General features: G+C 39.9%; 1 protein-coding gene across 1 annotated transcript in view; it reads left to right on the forward strand.

The window, feature by feature from the left end:
• Positions 1-3,106: 3,106 nt before the first annotated feature.
• LOC149271601 (CLIP-associating protein 2-like) overlaps positions 3,107-21,346 on the forward strand; it is a gene marked incomplete at its 5' end in the record, with an annotated part of 82,747 nt that continues 64,507 nt past the window's right edge. Inside the window, 2 exons of the mRNA XM_089507281.1 lie at positions 3,107-3,208; positions 3,423-3,449. Of these exons, the coding sequence (XP_089363407.1) occupies positions 3,107-3,208; positions 3,423-3,449 (129 nt within the window). The remainder of the gene's footprint in view (positions 3,209-3,422; positions 3,450-21,346) is intronic.

Genomic DNA, 21,346 nt, shown 5'->3' on the forward strand with positions numbered 1-21,346 from the left:
TTTGGGGCATGCGCATTTTCAATGTTGAACTTTGGCATTGGGGATCCACTGCCCATGCCCTATTTGGTACATCTTTGAGCCGGGCCATTTCAGTGTGCCCAATAAAGCCATATATTTTTGAAAACTAGACACCCCAGGGTATTTCAAATGCTAGTATTTTAACTCTTTCCATGCACCATATCTACCACCAGCCTTTGTCAAACTTTGTGGTAGTCATTTTTTTCCATTTGTTTTTTCACACACATTTTACTTCAGGTATGAATTAAAAAGTTCTCGTATATGTCACTATCACAAAACACCCCAATATGTGTTCAGCAACATCTCATGAGCGCAGTGGTACCCCACATGAATGATTTTGCCTGGCTGTTAGGGGGCAAAAGGGCCACATTTGGGACATGCACATTTTTCAATGTTGAACTTTGGCATTTTGGGATCCACTGCCCATGTCCTATTTGGTACATCTTTGAGCTGGGCCATTTCGGTGTGCCCAACAAAACCATATATTTTTGAAAACTAGACACCCCAGGGTATTTTAAATGCTGGTATTTTAACTCTTTGCATGCACACATTTTACCACCAGCATTTTTTCAAAGTTTGCAGTAGTATTTTTGTGTGTGTATTTTTCCCACACACACCTACTTTATGTATGAATTTACAGCTCCTGGTATATGCCGCTGTCACACGACACCCCAATATGTGTTCAACAACATCTCCTGAGTACAGTGATACCCCACATGCATGGGTTTGTCATTTTAGGGGGGGAACTAAACGGCCACATTTGGTACGTGTGCATTTTTCTAATTGGAAATTAGATGTGTGGCCATCCTTCCACCCCGTGTTAATTGGGACATTGTTGAATCCGGCCAATTCAATTTACCCTATCAAATCATACATTTTTTAAAAGTAGACACCCCATGGGCATTTAATATGCCAGTATTTTAACTCTATCCATGCGAGAATTGTTTTAAGCTAATGTGCTAATTTTAGGACTTGCTCACAAAAATATATTTTTTATATATATATTTTAAATTTTTTTTGCCTTTTTTAAAACATTTTTAACATTTTTTTTTCAACTTGAAGGTTCCCCTGATAGTGACATCAGAGGGAAATTATTTGTACATTTTACTGGTTTTTTACTATTTTTTTTCTAATTATTAATTTTATTTTATTTTTAATTTATTTTTTCTAATCACACTGTGATTAGAAAGCTGGGCTCCATTGACTTGCATGGTTGAATGCAGTACCTGTATTCAACCTGCAAGTGGAGCCAGAGTTCTCTAGAGGGTCAGGAGACCGTCTAGCGAATCTTTTCATCTTTATTATTTTTTTTCCCAGGCTGCTGCCATCTTGCTGATGGCGAAGATCACCGGCAGCTGCGGCTGTGACCGCTCTCCGGAGCGGTCACAGTCCATCAAGAGGTAAGTGTTTGGTGTCGCTGGATGCCTCCTGATCGAGGTATTCCAGCAACACCATTTAAGTTTAGGAGGTGATCGTTGATCGCCTCCTAAACGCTTTTAAAACGGGTGTCCGCCGCCATACATTGTATGGCGGATGTTGACGCCCCGGGGAGGGGCCAGACAAGGCCCCTGATTCTGATCATGGCGTTGCTGAATGCCTCGAGGTTGAGACATTACAGCAACGCCGTTTGGGTAAAAAAATCGATCACGGATCGATTTTTTTTTTTTACCCGTTTTAACAAATTTGGCGTTAACGACATGTTTTTCCGTGACTACGGTTGAATGTAGTACCTGTATTCAACCTGCAAGTGGAGCCAGAGTTCTCTAGAGTGTCTGGAGACCATCTAGCAAATTTTTGCATCTTTTTTTTTTTTCCCAGGCCGCCGCCATCTTGCGGATGTTGAAGATTGCGTGCGGCTGTGACTGCTCTCCGGAGCGGTCACAGCCCGTCCTGGGGTAAGTATTTGGTGTCGCTGAATGCCTCCTGATCGAGGCATTCCAGCGACACCATTTAAGTTTATCGTTGATCGCCTCCTAAACGCTTTTAAAACGGGCGTCCTCCACCATATAATGTATGGCGGATGTTGACGCCCCGGGGAGGGGCCAGACGTGGCGTTGCTGAATGCCTCGAGATCGAGGCATTACAGCAACGCCGTTTGGGTGCAGAAAGCGAACGTAGATCGCTTTCTGTACCCGTTTTAAAGACATGACGGTTCTGGCACGTCAATTGTCGTAAACGACTTGTTTTTCCGTGACGGGCCAGAACCGGCAATTGTCATCAAGGGGTTAAATGTACCCCACAGAACACTACAGCCCAAATAAAATAAATTTATGCTAAAGCTGTTTCTATATATTGCTCATTTAATAGGTGTATTTTATTTTGTTTTCTGGGCTCTGTACAAAGCATGACTTCAACACATTTTTTGCTTATAGCACAGGATGAAATTTACATTTTGTATGTTAATGTATAGAGAGCTAACAGATATCTAAAGCTGTACAGTATAATGCATTTATATTAGTACAGTAGGCATGCGAAACAGGTTACAATAGGTATGTGTCCATTAAAAAGACACACGATACACAGTGATACTGGAGGGAGGAGTCTAATTGCTGGATAGTTTCAGCTAGGCTGGTAGTAATCATTTCTGAATGTGTCTAGTGAAATTGAACCTAATTATCAATTACATTTGGTTGATTTAATAACTAAGGGGGCAATTACTTTTTCACGTAGGGCCAGTTGGGATTGGAAAGCTGTTTTCCTTCTATACTTGAAATCATTTAACTACATTTTGTGTTTAATCGTATTATGTTTGTCAAATGTTTCAGATCAAACCAATTTGAATATTAGATAATAGGAGAAATCTAGAAAAGAACAAATACTTTTATTACTTTGTGTATGTTAGTGTGACTGTCTGAGTGTGTATGGTGTTAATGTGTGTCTGTATTAGGATGGGTATTGTGCGTAGCTTTCTGTGGCAGGGTGGCACTCGGCTTTCTACACCCGTTTAAAGCCATGACGGTTCCTAGCGGTTGCTAACAATGTTTTTGTGTGACGTGCCTGGAGTCAAGGAGTTAATGAAAGAGCTTAAGTAATCATGTCCTTTCATTTTTTTGGTTCCACTTTTAATGAAAGTAATGCTCTTTTTCAGGACGTGTTCGTTCAAAACTTAGCACACTTCCCACTGGCACTTCATCTTCTAAGACAGACTCAAGAGGACGCACTCAAACAAAATCTATTTCACAGTCTCAACGTAAGTATCTGCTTTGCGCACCTTTGAATGTCTTTTGAATGTATTTTACGCATGGATGTATGGGTACCCTTTTGATTCGGATGTCATGGTACACTGATTTTTGTCCGACCAACAATTTAACTTGCTACCGTTTTTTTACTAGATCTTATAAATGGCATATAGTCAAATAATCAGAGGAAAAAATGTACTGAGTTGCCTTTATGTACCATCTTAGGTTCTTCATCTCCTGACAGACCGGAAGGTATATTCATTTCTGTAGGCTATTGGTTTTGCTTGGTTTTCTGTTTCCTTCAACTTTCAGGCCATTTGAGGCCATTTTAGGGCTGGATCATTTGTCTAAGTAAAAAAACATCACTTTCCATTAAAATATTTGCTAAAATACATTATACGTAAAAACAAGACACACACTTTTGCTATTTCACTTACCAACAGATAAGTTGCCACTGATTGCAAAAAAACAAACAAACCCTACAAAACCCTGATTTATGTTATATAAAGTATTGTGAGTAAAATGCTCCGTTACATTTTTAGTTATAGCAATTTCTTATATTTTAATTTTTTTTTACTTTTTTTTTTTAATAATGTATTGTTTGCTTTTTTAATTTAACTACCACAAAACTATTGAGAGGCACACACCTGAAGTAAAAAAATAAGTGCAACACTCTGAAGCTGATGCCGATAGGACAGCAACATAGACAAAAATTAATACAAATAGAGGTGCAAATACCTATAAAAATTTGCCATTTTAATCAAAAAATCCAAATAAGATATGATAAAAGAAACAAACTTGCAAAAATAAAGCATATGGTCCACAGTCAAATAGAAATAGAATCAAAATAGGCAAAAAAAAAAAATTGCCGAAAGCTGTTCCGTGGAGTCCACTCCTGGGTGTGTTTCCACGGAACAGCTCTCTTGTCACTGCTTTTTTTTTTTATTTCCTTTTTTTGCTTCTATTTTGATTTGACTGTCGACTGATTTGTTTTGAAAGTATATTTCTTTTATCATATCTTATTTGATTTTCTGATTAAAAGGACTTTTAATTTTTATAAGTTGGTGCACCTTCATTTGTATTTTTTTGCTCTGCGAGACCTGTCTTGTAGCCAGACTCACATCACAGTGGTCTTCTTGAAAACAATATTTCTCCATCTTTTGTCTTTGATACGCAGTGCAACTGATCACAGTGATCAGCAAGCATGGTCAAATTGCCCTTGATTGTTAATTGCAGTAATTCTCCCCATCATGATCTGGTCATTATGGGGTTAAGAGCAAGTGTGTTTTATAGTGTAAAATTTCCAACTTTACAAATGTGTTATTTATAGCTGCATTTAGTTTATATATAGTGCATATGCCAACATACTATAAACCTTCGTAAATTTCACTTTCCAAATTTTTCCTTGTATTTATATTAATATCCATTTGCATTTTTTGTAAATTAAATGATCCAACCCTAAAATTCACAACATTTTGGTTCTTTTGAAGCTATTTTCTCACTTTCAACATGGTTTCTTTCTATAGACACCAAATGTCCACATCTCACATGCTTCTCTGATGGTGGTGGACACCAAACACACACACACACTTTATATACCTGGACATTTATCGGAGCTAGTTCCCCCTTGAGATGGGGGGGAGCAGAGACAGATTAGGAGTGCAGTTCTACCCTGTACTAGGAAAAGTGGTTGTTAAGAGTAGGTGGAGTGAAACACCACTCTAACACCCAGAGATCATTGGCTTTATATATACAGTGGTAGGAAAAAACAAGAGAACCCTTTTGAGATTATCAGCATTTATAGATAAATTTGTCTTAAAATATGATATGGTCTTCATCTAAGTTAAAATAATGAACAAACATTGTTTTAACTTACAACACACATTATTGTATTCTTCTTGACATTATTGAAAGTATCATTCAAGCATTCACCGTGTGGGTTGGAAAAAATATGTGGACCCCTAGCCAAGCCAAGTTGGCAAACTTGAAGTCCAACCAATGAAACGGGATGAGTGGTGTGTTTTAGCGCTACTTTGACATTAAAAAAGACACTCAAACTTTTGAGTTTGCTATTCTCAAGAAGCATCTGTTGATGTAAACCATGCCTCATAAAGATGAGATCTCAGAAAAACTACAATCAAGAATTGTTGATTTGCATAAAGTGTTACAAAGTTATCTCAAAGAGTTTACTAGGGATGCACCGATATATCGGCCGAAAAGAGCATTATCGGCAAAATGGCGAAATAAAAAAAAATTGCCAGAAAATAATCTTCCGCAGGGGCTTGGCTGCTTACCTGCGCATTGGTCGCACACTGTGTGCGAGCAGCATCTCGGCCAGGAAAAGCAGGAACTCAGCGGAATCACGTGAATGCAAATCACATGACTCTGCGTCGCTCCTTCTTCCCCTGGGGGCGTGGCTAAAAAATTTGTTCGAGAGGAAGCAGCAGGGCCCCTGCAGTAGTCTGTGAGTGAGAGATCTGCAGTCAGGTAAGGGGGTGGGGGAGGCTGTATGAGCAAGTATTTGTGATTAACGGAATCAATGAGTGTATCAGTGTTTTGGGGGGTCATGGTGTAATCACACTCCTATCACGCCCAGGTTCTAGCATGTGCTGGCTGCTAGGGCATGATAGGAGTGTGATTGCTGTTAGACATTACAGATAGATAAAATATTGATTTTTTTTTTTTGGTTAACACCAAAATTGGATGAAAAATGCAACAACTATATATAATAGCAATCCCATGCCTATCATGCCAGGCATACCTAGATTCCAGCATGTACTGGCTGACTTTGCATGATGGGAGTGTGATTTGCTGCTAACAATCATAAGTAATAGTTATTGAAATCACACTCCTATCATGCCCAGGTTCTAGCATGTACTGGTTGCCTGGGCATGATAGCAGTGTGATTGCTGTTAACAATTATATATATATATATATATATATATATATATATATAATTGTTGCATTTTTTGTCCCATTTTGGTGTTTTACTTTTAATAAGTGTGGTCATTTATTTTAAAGTTTAGTAAAAGTTCAGGCACTACACAAACAAAAAATATATATGTGTATAAAGTGAATGAAGATTAAAATATATTATAACAGGTGCTGCAAACACTTAAGTATAACCCCTTTCTACCAAAATACAAAATAAAGATTCAATAGTGTTGCGCAAAACATATTTATGCCAGTTTGAGAGGCAAAATGTAAAGTGATTATATATAATATAATGTGATACAAATAATATGTATAAAAAATGTATATTAAAGAAAACAATAATTATATTTTTCGTTTCTGTGTTGTCTTTTTTTCAGTTTCCCAGTTGTGGTTTTTCTCCCAGTGTTTCAATGTATATAAGAAAAAAAGAATAACATAGTGTTTTCCGTAAAGGCAATACATTTGTATCAGATATTTCGAATGCGGTATCCCACTCACATTGATGAGAGCATTATAGTTTGCTCTGACTTTCTGGGCGTAAATCGGACGGTTCCACCCGCCAAAAGAATTATATAGGCTTCCGAAACTCCTTCCCGTAGAAAACAATCGGTCCACACGATAACGCCACAAGGCGAAAACCAATTATCGGTCCACACGATATCACCACGTGCCGTTTTCATTATTATTTTGTTACACCTGGAAGTTGTCCAGAGAGAGACCCGAGAAAGAGATCTTAAATGTGAGCATACCGCACTTTTTTTTGTAAACGAATTAAATATCTGTATACCTTATCTTCTGCCTCTTTGCTTCGTTCCGTGGTGATATCGTGTGGACCGATAATTGGTTTTTCGCCTTGTGGCGTTATCGCGTGGACCGATTGTCTTCTACGGGAAGGAGTTTCGGAAGCCTATATAATTCCTTTGGCTGGTGGAACCGTTCGATTTACGCCCAGAAAGTCAGAGCAAACTATAATGCTCTCATCAATGTGAGTGGGATACCGCATTCGAAATATCTGATACAAATTTATTGCCTTTACGGAAAACACTGTTGTTCTTTTTTTCTTATATACATTGAAACACTGGGAGAAAAACCACAACTGAGAAACTGAAAAAAAGACAGAACACAGAAACGAAAAATATAAGTATTGTTTTCTTTAATATATATTTTTTTATACATATTATTTGTATCATATTATATATAATCACTTTACATTTTGTCTCTCAAATTGGCATATATACTTTTTGCGCAACACTATTGAATCTTTATTTTGTAATTTATTTTAAAGCCAAGTGAATCCTGAATTTTTGATTTCGGTGCAGAATTTTCATTTCGGTGCATCCCTAGAGTTTACATATTCATCAGTCTGCAGTTAGACAAATTCTTTATAAATGAAGATGACGTAGCACTGTGGTTACTCTCCCTAGAAATGGGCGTCCAGCTAAAATGACAATGGCACGCCCAGTGTGATTAAAAAACTGGTAAACATCTCTGTTCATGAGTCTATCATACGTAAAACATTGAACAGGCATGGAGTACATGGCAGGCCACCATGGGCGAAGCTTGCTGTCTCAAGGCATTGACAGCATGCCATCGCTTGCTGTCTGAAGGCATTGACAGCATGCCATCACCGAGGGGGACAATGAATTCCCAAGTTTATCTAGGTACCATACAGGATAATGTCGGGATGGCTGTCTGCCAGCTGAAGCTCAGTGGAAGTTGGGTGATGCAGCAGGACAATGACCCTAAACATCAAAGTAAATCTACTACAGAATGGCTGAGAAAAAAAAAGAAAATTTGACTTTTGGATTAGCACAGACAGAAATCCATTAGAGATGCTATGGAATGACTTCATGAGAGCCGTTCACACTATCCGTCCTTAGAATATGATTGAGCTGTTACAGGTATCCGAAGGGCTTGTTTGGAGTGATTGTATGTTCCACCAGTTATTAAATCCAAAGGGTTCACTTACTTTTTCCACCAGCGCTGCAAATGTTTAATGGGTGTGTTCAATATACACATGAAGATTTATCATTGTGTGTTATTAGCTTAAGCACATTGAAGTAAATCAGATCACGTTTAATGAAAATTAATGCTAGAATCCAGATTATTCCAAATGGTTAATTTACTTTTTCTTGGCTCTTTGTATATGTGTGCTTTGTATGTGTGTATACCAGAGTGCTTTCTTTTGATACCATTTTAGATGTTAAGTCCAACTATTAGTATGAATAATTTGTTGAGAACTTGAGTAAAATAAAAAATAAAAAAACTATGCCTTTCATTGAATTTTGTTATGTAAACCATCATGAAATTAGTTAGGTTGACAAAAATACACAAAAAATTTAAATTCAAGTGTCCTCATTCTGGAAATGCATCATTTCTATAGAATGTCCATGTATTTCGGACAATGATAGGGCAAATATAAGTTGTACATTGTTTCAAATACATTTTTATGCTGGGATTTTAACGAATATTGAACAAACTGTTGCTAAGAGTGTTTAGACACTCATCATGCAATCATTTCGCCACCAAATCACTGCAAAAGTTAGTGAAAAAGTACAGAAACTCTTTACTGTGGCTAACACCTCCATGTCGCTTTGTTGTTTTGCACAAATTATGAGTAGAAGCTACAAGGTGCTTATCTGAAGACTGTTTCCAAGATTGAAATTTTCACATAGTGTGGCCCTATGTCTGATTTGGTGCTTTAGCAATCATTTTCTATGCTTTTTTGAGTAATGCCTTTACTATTCTTGGGATTATTTTGTACGGTTTATGTGAAATGATAAATACATTTGTTCAGCTGCATCTCCAGCATTCACAGTGCAAGGTGGAAAAATGTGAACTCCTATGCTAATGACTTCGCCAAAAGCGAATTCAGCAGTCCAATGAATGAAGAGTGGATGTGTTGGTCAGAGCAACCCTCGCAAACTTTGAGTATGCTATTCACATTGCCTGATAACACATCTCTAACAAAATAGATTACCGAAGACCTAAGATTAAGAGTTGTTGACTTACATAAAGCAGGAAAGGGTAACAATATTATCACTAATAGCCTTGATCAGTCTACAGTAAAACACAATTTCTATAAATGGAGACCATTTAGCATGTGTATAAGTGTGGTGTTGTGTATGTTACAGTATGGCATTAGCATGTGTCTATGTCACCATATTTGTCTGTGTGTGTATATTAGTGCATAGGGTAAGCATGTGTGTACATGAGTGTCGAATGTTAGCATGTGTGTTACTGTTTGTGAGCATAAGACGTTAGCGTGTCTGGTACTTTATGGTGTTAGTGTGTGTAAGAATAATGGTGATACATACAAGCTTGAGTCTTTATGGTGTAAAATACCTCTGGTCTTGAAGTGGTTAACTGCAGTACTGTACAAAGTGGTGAAGCACTGAAGGAAAGTGTGTTATGTTGAATTGCCCCAAGGAAGAAGAAAAAAAGCTGGCTCTTAGATCCAAACCAAATTTTTCGCCTCATGATCTAAGGCCTTTTGTTCCTCAAAGCTAAACAGAAATTGGGTTGGGAAACAGGCCCAAAGCACTTGAAATAAATCAGTAGCAAAATAGTTTCAACAGGACAAAGAAAAACTTCTGCAGTGCCTTGGTCTCTACCTGGTTAAGATGTTGTGGCATAACCTTGAGTGCAATTCACACTAGACATCCCAAGAACACTGCTTAACTGAAACAGGTTTTTACAGAGGAATGGTCTTATCCAAAAGTATAGGAAACATTTGGTTGAGGTTATTACTACAAAAGGAGTGGGTCTACCTCTCCAAGGGTTCACATACTTTTTTCCATTCTACACTGTGAATGTTTACACCGTGTATTAAATAAAGACATGCAAAATGTGTTTTGTATAGTTAAAGCAGACTGTCTATTGTGACATAGTTGAAGATCAGATCAAATTCCATGAGCAAAATATGCAGGTAATTCCAAAGGGTTCACATACTTTTTCCTGCAACTATAAAGTAGACTTGTCCCAAAATAAATCTGCCCTAGCTATACATTCCTGCACATTTTTAACCAAAGCTGCATTGGTTTAGCTTTATTTTGAACAATGTATTTGAAATGTCAGAAATTCTAATACAAAATGTGTTCAGCTTCATCTCCAGATCACAGAAATACCCTATGTGCATAGGTTTATCATGGTTTTGTGAATGTTACACAGCACACGGTTTACTAGGCCCATGACTCGATTGCAGCATAAAAAAATAACAATATACATAAAAAAGAAATCTAATAGTCTCCGTTTCTATAAAACTCAATTGTTGATGCAGTGGTACGTGGGGTCCATCCTTATCCCATTTTTTATAGCAGACTGCACCTTTTCTGTGGCACTTTTTAACCCCTTCAGGACCGGCGTTTGCGTACTGCGTCTTCCCTGGAATACCGCAGTTTTTTTAAAATATTTTAATTCTGTGCTCGTGATTCGCTTTAAAGCGATAACGTGCACGGAATTGAGGGGGCGTGGCTGCTACGGATCGCTGGGGACACCCAGCGGTCAGTAGCAGCCGCCCCTTGCGATCCCAGCGTTCATAGTGACGCTGGATCGCGCATCATCGATGACGTACCTGGTACGTCCCGGTCTGGCGGTGACCTATGACCAGGAAGTACCAGGTACGTCCCGGTCTTGAAGGGGTTAAAGGCGGTGTGTGCAAGGAAGTTGCCTGCCATTAAGATGTATAACACCTTCATGTTGTGTATTTTGAATATGAAGGGACTGCCCAAATAGAGTGTTAACTTTTAGTTGGAATTTTAATGAGTTCCTCTTTCCCGTGCCATATTTTTTTAACAGCACATGCACAGTAAACATGGCTACCTGGGTCACCGTTTTATATTGTGTATTGATCACTCAAGTTCAGTTAAAAAAATTGCTGATTTAGATGAACGTTTGTGCAGGAACAATATCCGGCTTAGTGGCATGACATAGTCCATTCAATCATAAGAAATGGAGTCATATCTACTAACATACTATAATTTACCCACCGCAACTCCCAGAGATTTTATAGTAGTCTTCATTATTTCAAGATGAAATATGCCATTATGGACCAACACATGTCCCTGTATTTTGACCTTTCTGCATGTACGCTCACTAAAAGAAGTAGTTTCAAACCCATCGTAGAGGCCTTACAAAAAGGCAAGATCCACTACAAATGGGGGTACCCCACAAAATTATCAGCGGCAATACACACGCGCTACACTCTCCTTCAGAGGGTATGGAGAAATTAAAGGCATGGAGCATCCAGCTGCCACAAGACGCAACAATCCCACCACCAAAGAAACGTCCAGTTAAAATGCATCAAGAGCAGTCACATTAAAGCAGCGGGCCTCAGTTGCATACCCTGGAATCAAGTCTTCGCCCGTCCTAGGAGGATGAGAGGCAAATGTCAGATTGTGCAAACATCTTTTAGTCAATCAACGGGATTCCAAGCGGATTGAAGCTGGATCCACGATGGACTTTATCATGAATGATGACATTGGTCTGTAAATCACCCATGGACGAATCCTTGTACTGAGGACATTACTGATGACTGGACTAATTCTGATGGGAAGGGTTAATAGTAGGACAATAGCATACATATACTGTAGATAAAACATGATATCAACTGCTCGCTACGTTTATTATTGTCACAACAGATTCACCCTGTTATGGTTAGGTTTTGAGAGAAGAAATGGCAAAAACTGCTACTTCTCTAAACATATCCCTTGTGGATCGCCATGTCTCCTTGGCGGAGTTATATTCTCCAGGGGAGGAGGTTAATTGGAGAACCTATACGTTTAGTTATATCTGGTTTTGTTAAAAGTTTTAGTGTTTACTCGTTTAATATGCTCGATTATACACTGTTTATAGGCACAGCCCCCTTAATACTCAGACATGGGAACTGGGAAGAAGGCTAGCACACATTCTTACAGTGAGATGCAGTTTTTCAACTTTAATATTGTCAACCTTAAGTCTCTGGGGAACATCATTGTCCATTCCCACAGAAGTTTATAGATATCAATACGCATACACTGGATTTCAATCAACACCCTTCCATATAACGAACATTACAAGGCAGGTGTTTCCATTGTCTACCACTCTTTTTGTACTAGCTCTGGAACCTCAGCCATAGCTCTCTTAGAAAGTCTCCTCAAATACAAGGTTTTCACACTAGATCTAAAGAACATAAGATAGGGTTATTTGCTGCTAATATTCTATTTTCAATCAAAGTACAGCCCTACAACCTATTCAAAAGTTATTACGTCCCTGCTGTTACACTGGAGATCAGGCTGTCGTTTGACAGCCTGGACTCCCCCCTGACAGCAGAAGCCAGCATCGCTGGCTTTCTACTGCCCGATCTCATATAACAGCTTCCGGCAAGAACTCGGCTTTACATTTTTAAATGCCCAATCGCGAGACTGCTGACGTCACCCTGAAGGGTGTCTTCGAGAAAACAATATTTAGTTTACATGGGTACATTATTGACAAAGAATAATCGCTGATCTGACAGTGCAAAAAAAGGAAAAAATTGCCTCGGGCTCTGAGGTACCAAATACCCCTGGGACTGAAGGGATTAAAGCAAACCACTCCTTTGAAGAAACTGTTCAATAATATACCTGGGTATTCATCTGACAAAATGTATACAACATTTTGTGCATTATAACTAAAAACTTATGGGCCAACTTAGTCAAGAATATCCAGAAATGGAGGCAATTTGAAATATGGTGGGGACGTGGGACGTATTATCTCATTAAATATGATGTGCCTCCCTAAACGCATGTATTCTGCTACCCATCCTAAAGAGTTATCTCCTAATGTATCGAAGTGCCGTTGGCAATCATACTTGGTTAAATCGCAAAACTAGATTTGCGAAGAAAACACAATACACTCCAGTGAATGGGTGCACCAAATTTACTATACAACCACAATGCAGTTGGTTTAACACAGGCCCTACAAACCACATCTGCAGGCTCTGTCCGCAGATGGGTAGAACTGGAGAACAATCTTCTATACCAGGGGTGTCCAAGTTTTTTTTTCTGCAGTGGGCCACTTCATCAGAAATGTATATGTGCGTGGGCCGCACTCATTTTTCACTGAGAGAAAATATGGCCTTTATCCTCCTAAGGACCAGGCTGTTTATTTACCTTTTGTACCCTTTGGGACCGAGGTTGTTTTAACACTTTTGCGGTGCTCGTGTTTGGATGTAATTTTTTTCCTCACTCATTTTATCACAAGAAGGGCTTTCTTCAGATACCATTTTGTTGATCATATTATCTAGTTTCCCATAAAAAAAAATAAAAATAGAATATGATGAAAAATTAAAAAAAACTTTTTACTTTTACGCGAAAAATCTTTTACTCATCCGCAAAAGCTAATGAAAAAACCTGATTCTATTTGTCCTGAGTTAAGACATTTATGCAAGATATTCGGCAATAAGTACAAGTAGCGTTTGGCTATTTTAAAACCATTTTTTCCCCCAAATCTGGTCATTCTGCCCCATGTGTTATTTCAGGGTATCTTTGAAGCCGGCCAATGCACTTTTCCGCATCAAGCCATGTATTTTTGAAAACTAGACACCTCAAGGTATTTCAAATGCTGGTATTTTCAGCAACACCATTGGAAGTTTAGGGGACAATCAAACTCTTTTAAAACGGGTGTGTATGGCGGATGTTGATGCCCCGGGGAGGGGCCAGACATGGTCCCTGATGCCGAGATTGGTGTTGCTGAATGCCTCGACATCGAGGCATTATAGCAACACCATTTAAGCAAAGAAAGTGACCGTTTTTGCGTGACGCGCCTGACGTGTCAACGGACATTAAGGGGTTAATAAGATATGCAGATTGAAATAAAGTAAATAAAACAAAACCTTTACTTTTCTGCTCACTGATTTTTGGGCCTAGAAAGTTTTGTCCTCTGAAGTGATTAAATAAAAATTAAATAGCTAACTAAAGTGCTAGGAAACAGATGACCGAATACACACACCAGCACAGGCTCTAACACACACACCAGCACAGGCTCTGCCACACTGACACCCACATCCGGACGGACTAAGCTACAAACAATGCTTTGTCATTGACACCCCCTTTTATGTTTATGCCCCTTTGTGGATCGCCTCCGGCCAGCACTATATTTGTGCCCCAGCCTGCCCCTCCATTTAGTACTGATTTATGTAATTGCCCCATTTGCCCCTTTGTGTATTGATGCCACCAGCCCAGATCAAATGCTGTCCTGCAGTATGGGGGATATATATCTATCTAATTGGTTCCCTTCTGTTAGTCCATACATCCCCCACATTGCAGGGCAGCATTTTATCTGGGCTGGTCAGCAATATGTAAAAGTTATGTGTCCTGGAAAACATGGCTGATGTGGTCACCCCCACACCCTTGTGTATTGCCCCCAGCTAGCCCCACATTTATCCAACCACTCTCCCCCCTTTAGTATTGATTTATGTGATGCCCCCAGCTAGCACACCTCACACCCTTGCATTGCATCCACAGGAACTACCCAAGCACAGGGCATGCCCTATTTGCCCCCAAAAAGCCTGCCTTTGACATCCTAGCCTCAAACAGCCTCCCTGTGCCATGCTCCCAACTAGGGCTGCAACTACCAATTTTTTTCACAATCGATTAGTTGGCTGATTATTTTTTCCAATAATCGATTAATCGGATAAAAAAAAAGTAACATTTTCATTTAAAATAATTTAATAGGATGTTAAAAACAAACTGCAGAAAAAAAAAGATAAAAATGCATTTCTTGTTTTTATTTCCCAACCTGCCCCCCCCCCCCGTTATGCACATTTGAGCCCAGGCTTGCCACACTGCCTCCCAGGCTTGCCATGCTGCCACAGATATCCCACTCCTTCCTCCCCAGATATGCCTTATACCCCCCAGATATCCCATAGTTGGCAATGATTTTCATTATCGATTGGTTGTTGCAGCCCTACTCCCAACCACTTACACATCCATGCTATCACACACATTTTCATTAATTTACTAATTAACATTCATTCACTCATTTACAAATACTCATTCAGTCGCACATTCAGCTATTCATTCACAGATACTCATTAATTCCCTCAGTCATGCATACTCGTTCATACACCCTCCCCCGTTACCTGCACTGCAGCTCTCTTCGTGCTGCTCGCAGACTTCCACAGGGGCCGCTGCTTACCTCTGCATTCTTCACACCCTGTGCAAGCAACCTCTTTTGTACCGAACACGGGAAGCAGGAATGGAGCAGAGTGATGTGATGTAAATTCACGTGATTCTGCTGGGTTCCTGCTTCCTCTGGCGGTGCATAGGTGAGCAGTAGGGCTTTTGCGATCCTGCGATTGTGGTTGTCCTGGCTGCAGATCTCATGCGGGCTGTACCTCGAGGTCACATCGGCCAGAAGGGTTAGTGAGCTTAACATTGGTTCCTCAGGAACCAAGGTATACACCTGCCTACGTTTTAGCCGCACCCAGTATCAATGATGGAAAAAGCTCTTTATATGCTTGATGCTTTTTTAATAATCCAATGCACTTCGGGCAGTAAAAGGCGGCATAATTAGTAATGTTAGTAATAAATGGCTTTCAACTCGTATGTGCAAATGTTGAGGGTATGTGAGTTCATGCAAGTTGAAAAAGCAAGCAACTCACAGATTAATTAATTGATTAACCCATAAATTGCATGTGAGTTACAAATGCAAGTAGCAACTAAAAATTAATCCTGCATTCCTAAGAGTTTGTAAATGTCTTAAAGTGGATTAAAAAGCAATAAAAAAAACATTCTAGAGGGGCACAGACCCCATCACAAGCCTCTCCCCTCCCTGCATTCCCTATCCTGGTGGGATGCAAGGGTAAAAAAAAAAAAAAAAATACAGCTTCTCTCCCTCCCTAGACAGTGCCTCTTATCTAATGCACATACAACATAAGTTGGGGTAAAGTTAATGGAAAACCCTTCCTCTTAGCAGAAGCGTTATTAAGCACTAATTTGCAACCACTAGACAGAGACCTGTTTTTCACACGGAAAACTTGTAGTTCTACCACCACTGCAAGGTATTCTGGGTAGGTATGTGCAAATTTTGTTATTTGGACCAATATTTCGGTGGGAAAAATAAGTGTCTGGGTTGTCCAGTAGTTTAATAATGCCTATGCTACCCTCTCAACTAACAGTAACTGTGAGGGAAGTCTCATGTACGCTATGGAAAAGAGATCTGAGCGATTGGTTTAGGCCATTGCTCAGTATGGGGCTCTGAATGCCACTGCGTGTCTGACTGTTTGAGCCTACTTTGCCAACTACATATTGCCTACGTAGCTTCTGCTTTAGGGTTAAGTGGTGTCCTTTGACTTGAATGGGATCCGTTGAAAAAAAGGGGTATAAATACATGCTCCCGCATAGATCCAAAAACTAAGAAGTGATTTATACATATTATATACAGTGCACTCCACTAATATTGGAACCCTTGGGAAGTTTTTACTACAGCTGTCAATGTTTTGTGATCATTTTATATGCCCATTCTGATTGTTTTACGTTGACTAATAATCACTCTGTGCCTCCCAGTTTGCATTTGCTTTTTTGATCATTTAATAACCATTTAACCACTTTGCCCTGGCTCTCACTGTTTGTGTTTCTGCAGATTTTTCTGTTAACTGACAAAAGCTTTTTTTATTCCTGTTTGCTGCCCAACTCCCCAATGCTCTTGTCCTTTCACGTACATGGATTGCAAACCTTTCCCCTATTACTGTCTGTACACTTGTTCAGGACCACAGTCCGCTAACCCTGGTAAGAACTTACAGACTATTTATGTATGTGTCTGTATCTTTCACCTCATTGCTTGCGTGTACCTTCGTTCATGTAGAATCATAAACCATAAAATATTTTCAGCTACCCATCTTTAAAAAATTCAATACATTTTGGAATGGTTTGTATCTGTAAAGCATAGTTTTGTTTTGTCTAAAAGAGAGGGTTAACCCCATAAGGACAATGAGTTGTCCTTAAACCCATTAAAAACAATGCATTGTGAGCTCGTACATGTACGGGCTTTGTCTTAATGTCTTGATCATTTTGAGATTTCTGCTTCCTTACAATTGTGATTATACCGTAGTCCAGATGATTTAATAGCTAACATTTTGTTTAAACGTTACATCAGACTACAACATCAATTCCAAAATATGTATAATGTTTTTAATGTGTGTGAAATATTCATATAGAACCAATTTTATATGTTATAAATAGTTCATCATTGGCATCATCAAAGTAGCCTCATCTTAACCTTCACTCAAACTGTTTTTAAACTTAAGCTTTCACTATAAGTATACTTTTTTAAGTATGTAGTCATGCCTGTTAGCACAAGGAACCTTAAATGGGAACTGAATTTAATATTTTGTTGACTTTTGTGTTTACCATTATTACTTGAATCTGTTAAAAACATATACAAGTATCATGCCTTAAAAAATTTCCCTTGTGAACTGCAAATGTTGCTCAGTTTAGACCAGATCTCTGCCATGAGACATATTCAGCAGTGGATTGCAGCAGTAGAGCCAGAAACAATGTTTAAATCTTCTACCATCTGTAATGAAAGTGTGAGGTTAGATGGGTAGTACTGGTGGCTGCTGTTGGTCTACTTGCACTCCGAAGCCCTGAATGTACGTAACACTATTTTATTGCATCTGGCGCAATAGCTTGCTAAACACTTGATATTACAGCATAGTCAGTGATGCTACATCAGCTGTTTCTCCACAGCTGGTTTCCTGTATACAGTCTTAATATGATACCAACCATATGTCCTTCATTAAAATATAATTCTAAAAAGGCATTCCCTTTTTGCCTTATATCTTTAATAGTTTCCTTTCCTTCCTCTTCGAAAGCTATTCTGTTCTCCATACAAGGGGTTGTCCCACCACCACATTTGTGTTTCCACATTTATCATATTGGTGAATCAGGGCAACGGCTAAAAATATCCCTAACGCTATCACACCGACCAAATAGCCACCCCTTCATGACCTCTGTACAGATAACAGAGAGGACACTGCAGACATGTAGCTTCAGCTCCCACTACATAGTAACTACACACTGAGTGCTTTGCAGTACTCACACATTGGAAACTGTGATGCTTAGTAGGACAACATCCAATCATTTTGCAGCAAGTACACTCTAATTAGTTCTTGGCTTTATGTCCCACCCAGTGTGACTGACAACAGCATTCCTTCTGAATATAGTATCCCTTTTCCTATCACTCCTGTGTTCCAATGGCATGTTGTTAACTAATCCAAGTTTATGATTTTAGAAGAACAATTGATCGTTAGCAAATGCTTTTGCAATGCAGTTAGATATGTCCTTGTTTCCGATAAAAGCAAATAAGCGACCCCAACATTCTGAATGGTAGTTGTGTGTGTAAAAAATAATTCCCTTTTCACACTTTTTGGTGGTATGTGTCTTACTCAACCTTGAGTCCACTACCAGAGGCCTGTGTTCAGGGTTCTGTGCAGTATCTTAGCTGTTCCTGGAGTCTGTTGAAGCTACTTTCCCAGCTTAGAAGTCACAGCCCCAGTGCTCCTATGACCACTGGGACCACTTTGGCCTTCACTCTCCACATTTTCTCTAGCTCTAGTCCAGTACCTACTTGTCGGTTTGGATCTGTAAGTACCTCAGGAGCTTAGCTCTGCTATTCTCCACAACATTCTGTAGAATCTCCCATTTGGACTTGGGAGGGTTTAGCCCATACTCTGTGCAGATGTTCCTGTACACAATGCAAGCTACTTGTTTGTACCATTCAGTGTACACTGTTCCTGCAAGCATCTTACATCCCGCCACTCTGTATTGGACTATCTCAGAAGCCTCTCTACACATTCGGCACCTTCGGTCTGGTCTGGTCTGGTCTGGTCTGGTGCGGTAGATGCCTGCCTCTATGGGGCCGATGAAACAGTAATTTGTCCCTGAATCTGGGTAGCAAAACGCAGAGTTAAGTGTAATTGATTGCTCCAGTAGGAGCGGTCGGAGGGTGATGGTTCTTGCTGTTGCTAATCTACCTTTACCTCCGGGCAAACCGCAGCAACAGTGCCCCCGCGATCGACATGGTGGTGTCGTGGAGGTGTTTTGTTTTGGTTTTTTAGCTAAGACGTACCAGGTACTTTATTGGTCCACACGTGGACATTTTCTGATGACGTACCTGGTAAGTCTTCCTTTGCGAAGGAGTAAAAAACATGCATATTGCAAGAAAATAGATATTTACAATTTAAGCATATTATGCTAATTGTGCAACATGCAATACAGTTAGTTGCATCTGTGCGTGTACTTTTGTTCTTGTTAACTGTGCAGTGCTGCAGAATGTTATCCCTTAATAAATAAAGGTCAATAGTAGGGCTGAAACTAAAATCGATAATAGATAATGAAAATCGTCGTCAATGATTTTCATTATCGATTAGTCGAATCGATTTTTATCGATTTTATCCTTATAACACTAGAATCCAGATCCCCTGCAACGCTGCAGGGGACCTGGATTCCCCTCACTGTCGGCCGGTCTCTCACTTCCGTCTCTCTCCCCCTCCCATACACCCCTCTGACTCCCCCCCCCCCCCCCCATACACTGCTCTGCCTCTCTCCCAACTCCCTGGTATTTTGTGAACCTCCGTTGCTGACAGGCACTTTCACTGCAGCTTCATAGAAGCCTCAGCATAAGTGAAGGGCAGTAACGGAGGCTGTCTGTGCACATCGTGCAGACCCCCACCGGCTGACAGAGAATCGAGGTCTCCTGCAGAGGATCATCCTCTGTCAGCCGGTGGGGGTCTGCATCGCACAGACAGCCTCCGTTACTGTCCTTCACTTACGCTGAGGCTTCTATAAAGCAACGGCGGTTCACAAAATACCAGGGAGCCGGGTAGAGAGGCAGAGTGGTGTATGGGAGGGGGGAGGAGTCGGAGGGGTGTATGGGAGCCACCCTCCCATACACCACTCTGGCTCCTCCCCCTCCCATACGCCACTCTACCTCTCTACCCGGCTCCCTTGTGTCTTGTGAACCTCCGTTGCTGACAGGAGGCAGAGTGGAGTATGGGAGGGGGGGAGGAGGCAGAGTGGTGTATGGGTGAGTTATAGTGGTGTATGGGTGGTATAACGAATTTCAGGGAGGCAGAATGTCATATCTGGGGGAGTTAGAGTGGTGTATGGGGGGGTATAATTAATTTCAGAGTGGCATATCTGGGGGAGGCAGAGTGGTGAATCAGAGAATTTCAGGGTGGTGCAGGGCATTTATGGGGAGCGGAGTGGCATATCGGGGTGCACAGTGGCATATAGGGAGGTATAAGGCATAAATGGGGGCGAGTGGCATATCGATATTAGGCATATCTGGGGGTAAAAGGTATTTTAGGGGGCTCAGTTGGATATCACTGGCATATAAGGAGTATAAGGCATATCGGGGGCACAGTGGAGTCTCTGGCATATAAGAGGTATAAGGCATATGTGGGGCAGAGTGGCAAGCTGGGGGTCAGATGTGCATAACTTGGGGCAGTTTGGTAAATAAAAGAAAATATAAACAAGGCTTTTTTCTCAGTTTTTATTAAATATGAAAAATATGAATTATTTACTAATAACTTTGTCTTAAAACCTAGTTTGAGAAACACTGTGTTTGGGTTCTTGTAGCTTTTATTATTATGTCAGTAAAATAAGAAGAAGCAAAGGCTCAGCACTCAAATGATAAGGTGAGTTTATTGAGGGACTTGGTGGTACCCTGGCTCGTGCACCATTTTACTGCTGAGTGCTGCATTCCAACCTTTTTGAGTAAAATAAGAAGGTGAATAGCGAGAGGCCATTGCAATAAAGAGATGAAAGTGTAAATTGTACGTTTTTTATTACATTATTTTAAATTAAAAAAAAAATTGCATTTTTTATCCAATTAATCGAAAAAATAATCGGCCAACTAATCGATTATTAAAATAATCGTTAGTTGCAGCCCTAGTCAATAGTCAAAAAAATGTCTCCTACTCTTGGATTGCCTTCTGATAAATTTCTTCAACAGGTATTCAGTACAGGAAGTTCAATACAGGAAGTTATAAATCTTACGTATAAAGTTGTTTAGCAAAGCAGTTGGGCAAATTGGATCTCACCTAGCCAGATGGATATTCTATACTATTTTTTTGCTTCTGGCCTCTGAATTGGACAAATAAGGGGGGGGGCTGGTTTTTCAGTTATCCCACTGTGTGTGCTGTCTACAATAAATTCTATACTACAATATTTATATGTTATCACTTAGACACCGAG

The sequence above is a fragment of the Sceloporus occidentalis genome, unplaced genomic scaffold (assembly GCF_023333645.1).
Source record: "Sceloporus occidentalis isolate IW3139 unplaced genomic scaffold, rSceOcc1.0.p SCAF_485, whole genome shotgun sequence".
NCBI classification, from domain to species: Eukaryota; Metazoa; Chordata; class Lepidosauria; order Squamata; family Phrynosomatidae; genus Sceloporus; species Sceloporus occidentalis.